This window comes from Sceloporus occidentalis, unplaced genomic scaffold, assembly GCF_023333645.1.
Source record: "Sceloporus occidentalis isolate IW3139 unplaced genomic scaffold, rSceOcc1.0.p SCAF_4, whole genome shotgun sequence".
Taxonomy (NCBI): domain Eukaryota; kingdom Metazoa; phylum Chordata; class Lepidosauria; order Squamata; family Phrynosomatidae; genus Sceloporus; species Sceloporus occidentalis.
In genome coordinates, this window is record NW_028316984.1 from 150,948,082 (window position 1) to 150,950,306 (window position 2,225).

A 2,225-nucleotide genomic window follows, 5' to 3' on the forward strand; every position below is an offset into this window, starting at 1 on the left:
GCCTCATTGCACTAGTGTATATCTGCTAATATATTGCTGGATTTAAGCCCAAGTTTCTAAGCTTTTTTTTTTTAATTGTGTCATCAATATTTTTCTTGCTCATTGATTCATATGCAAAATTTTCATGGAAATTCTGAATGTAGAAGAAGGGCAGAGTGTTCTATATTTTTCTAAATACTAGGGAAAAGCAAATCTGATATTTATGTTCAGTTGACAGGTTTTTGCTTACAGCATGCATCCATATCAGATTTATGATACAAATCCAGTTACAACTATTTTAAAAATATTCTTACATTGGATGACACTAGATTGTGCTCAATATTTAGTTCTACTATGTACATTATCCTGCTGAATGTTCTGTCAAATGCAAACTAGAATTTTAAAGTCTGTAATTTTTGGCAGGAAACTATAGCTAAATTTAGATGGAGTAAATGCACTGTCTGTTGTTGTTGTTTTTTCCAGTTCCAGAAGGTGAGATTGTAAAAATGTTTAGGAGTTTGACCTAATTCGTTTCCCTTTCTGTCTAGGTTTGCAAGGCATACCAGGGGACTACATATCTCAGGGTGGTCCTATGGGTATGAGTATGACACAGCCAAGTTACACTCCTCCCCAGATGACCCCTCACCCTACTCAATTAAGACATGGACCCCCAATCCATTCATATTTGCCAAGTCACCCCCATCACCCAGCCATGATGATGCACGGAGGACCCCCTAACCATCCTGGAATGACCATGTCAGCACAGAGCCCCACCATGTTAAATTCTGTAGACCCCAGTGTCGGTGGACAGCTTATGGACATCCATGCCCAATAGTATAAGGGAACTCAAGGAAAGAAAAAACTATTTTAAGACTTTTGAACTTTGACCAGACGTTGACACTTAATACACAATTCCAGAGAGCTGTGATTATTTTTTACTTTTGTCATTTTTCATCAACAACAGAGGACCAATGGAAACAAGAACATAAATGTGAAATCATGGGCTCACTGAAAACAATCTACGTCCATGTAAAGATCCTCTGGGGGGGAAAAGACTCCAAGAGTTATAACTACTGTAGTATATAAACATAGGAACTAAGTTAACTTGTATATTTCTGTTGCTCACTCCGTTATGTTGCCTCAAATAGTTTTAGAAGGAGAAAAAAAATATCCTTGTTTTCCACACTATGTGTGTTGTTCCCAAAAGAATGACTGTTTTGGTTCAACAGTGAAGTCACTATCCATGAAAGACAACAGTATGTTTCAGACCTGTTTTGGCCAGTGAGAAAAGAACTACCCTGGAGGTGAAGATGAAGTCTTGCTGGGTCTCTCATCATTCAGAAGACAGTTGGAAGAAGGCCTTGCCATCCCCTGGTTTTGTTCCTTCATAAATGTGTCCTTTAGTTTCAAACAGATCTTTATAGTTTGTGCTTCATAAGCCCAAGATACTTTTGGACTCTTTTTTTTTTTAAGAGCTTGCAGGTGAAGATTTTAAAAGACAAAGCAGGAGCTTCTTCCAGTAGTTCTGAGCCTTGGCTTGGGACAGGACAGATCTGAAGGTTGGGCAGCTTTCCTCAACAAAAGAAGATATTAATGGTCTTTGCACCAAACCTAGAACTTTTATCATGAACTCAGAGCTTGGGAAAAAGCAAGAGAATACTGTAACAAACTTCGTACAGAGTTCAGTCTATTAATTGTTTCATGTTAGATATTCTATGTGTTTACCTCAATTGAAAAAAGAATGTTTTTGCTAGTATCAGATCTGCTGTGGAATTGGTATTGTATGTCCATGAATTCTTCCTTTCTCAGCACGTGTTCCTCACTAGAAAAAAATGCTGTTACCTTTAAGCTTTGTCAAAATTTACATTAAAATACTTGTATGAGGACTGTGACGTTATGTTTTAAAAAAAAGGTGTTAAGTCACAAAATGCGGTAATAAATATTTCATTTTTGATTTTTTGTTAGGCCTTTGTGTTTTTAATCTTGATCAGACAAAAAAGCATCCTGGGGAGGAGCAATATAAACTTGTACCAACAAAAATCCAGACAAAAAGCATCCAGGATTAATAAGATTTTGTAGCCTGTGCGGTTATAAATGCCTAAACATGGAATCAGAATGTTGGATGTGTATAATCTTTATGTCTGAAGCTAAAAAAATGTGTGAGTGCTTGTGCGTAAGTGGTAAAAGGAAGTGTATGAATATTTATTTCAATTTATTCCAATGCTATGCCCTAGGCTTTAGTTGAA

At 36.7% G+C, this 2,225-nt stretch overlaps 1 protein-coding gene across 7 annotated transcripts in view; it reads left to right on the top strand.

Annotated features, from left to right (window-relative positions):
• LOC149314859 (homeobox protein Meis2) overlaps positions 1-1,933 on the top strand; it is a 253,578-nt gene extending 251,645 nt beyond the window's left edge. For 4 of the 7 annotated variants that reach the window (XM_089522011.1, XM_089522013.1, XM_089522012.1 and 1 more), the window contains one exon: positions 528-1,933. In XM_089522011.1, coding sequence (XP_089378137.1) covers positions 528-814 — 287 coding nt within the window. In that variant the 3' untranslated portion in view covers positions 815-1,933. The remainder of the gene's footprint in view (positions 1-527) is intronic. The other 3 variants (XM_089522015.1, XM_089522016.1, XM_089522018.1) reach the window with 1 other exon arrangement.
• The last annotated feature ends 292 nt before the right edge of the window (positions 1,934-2,225 follow it).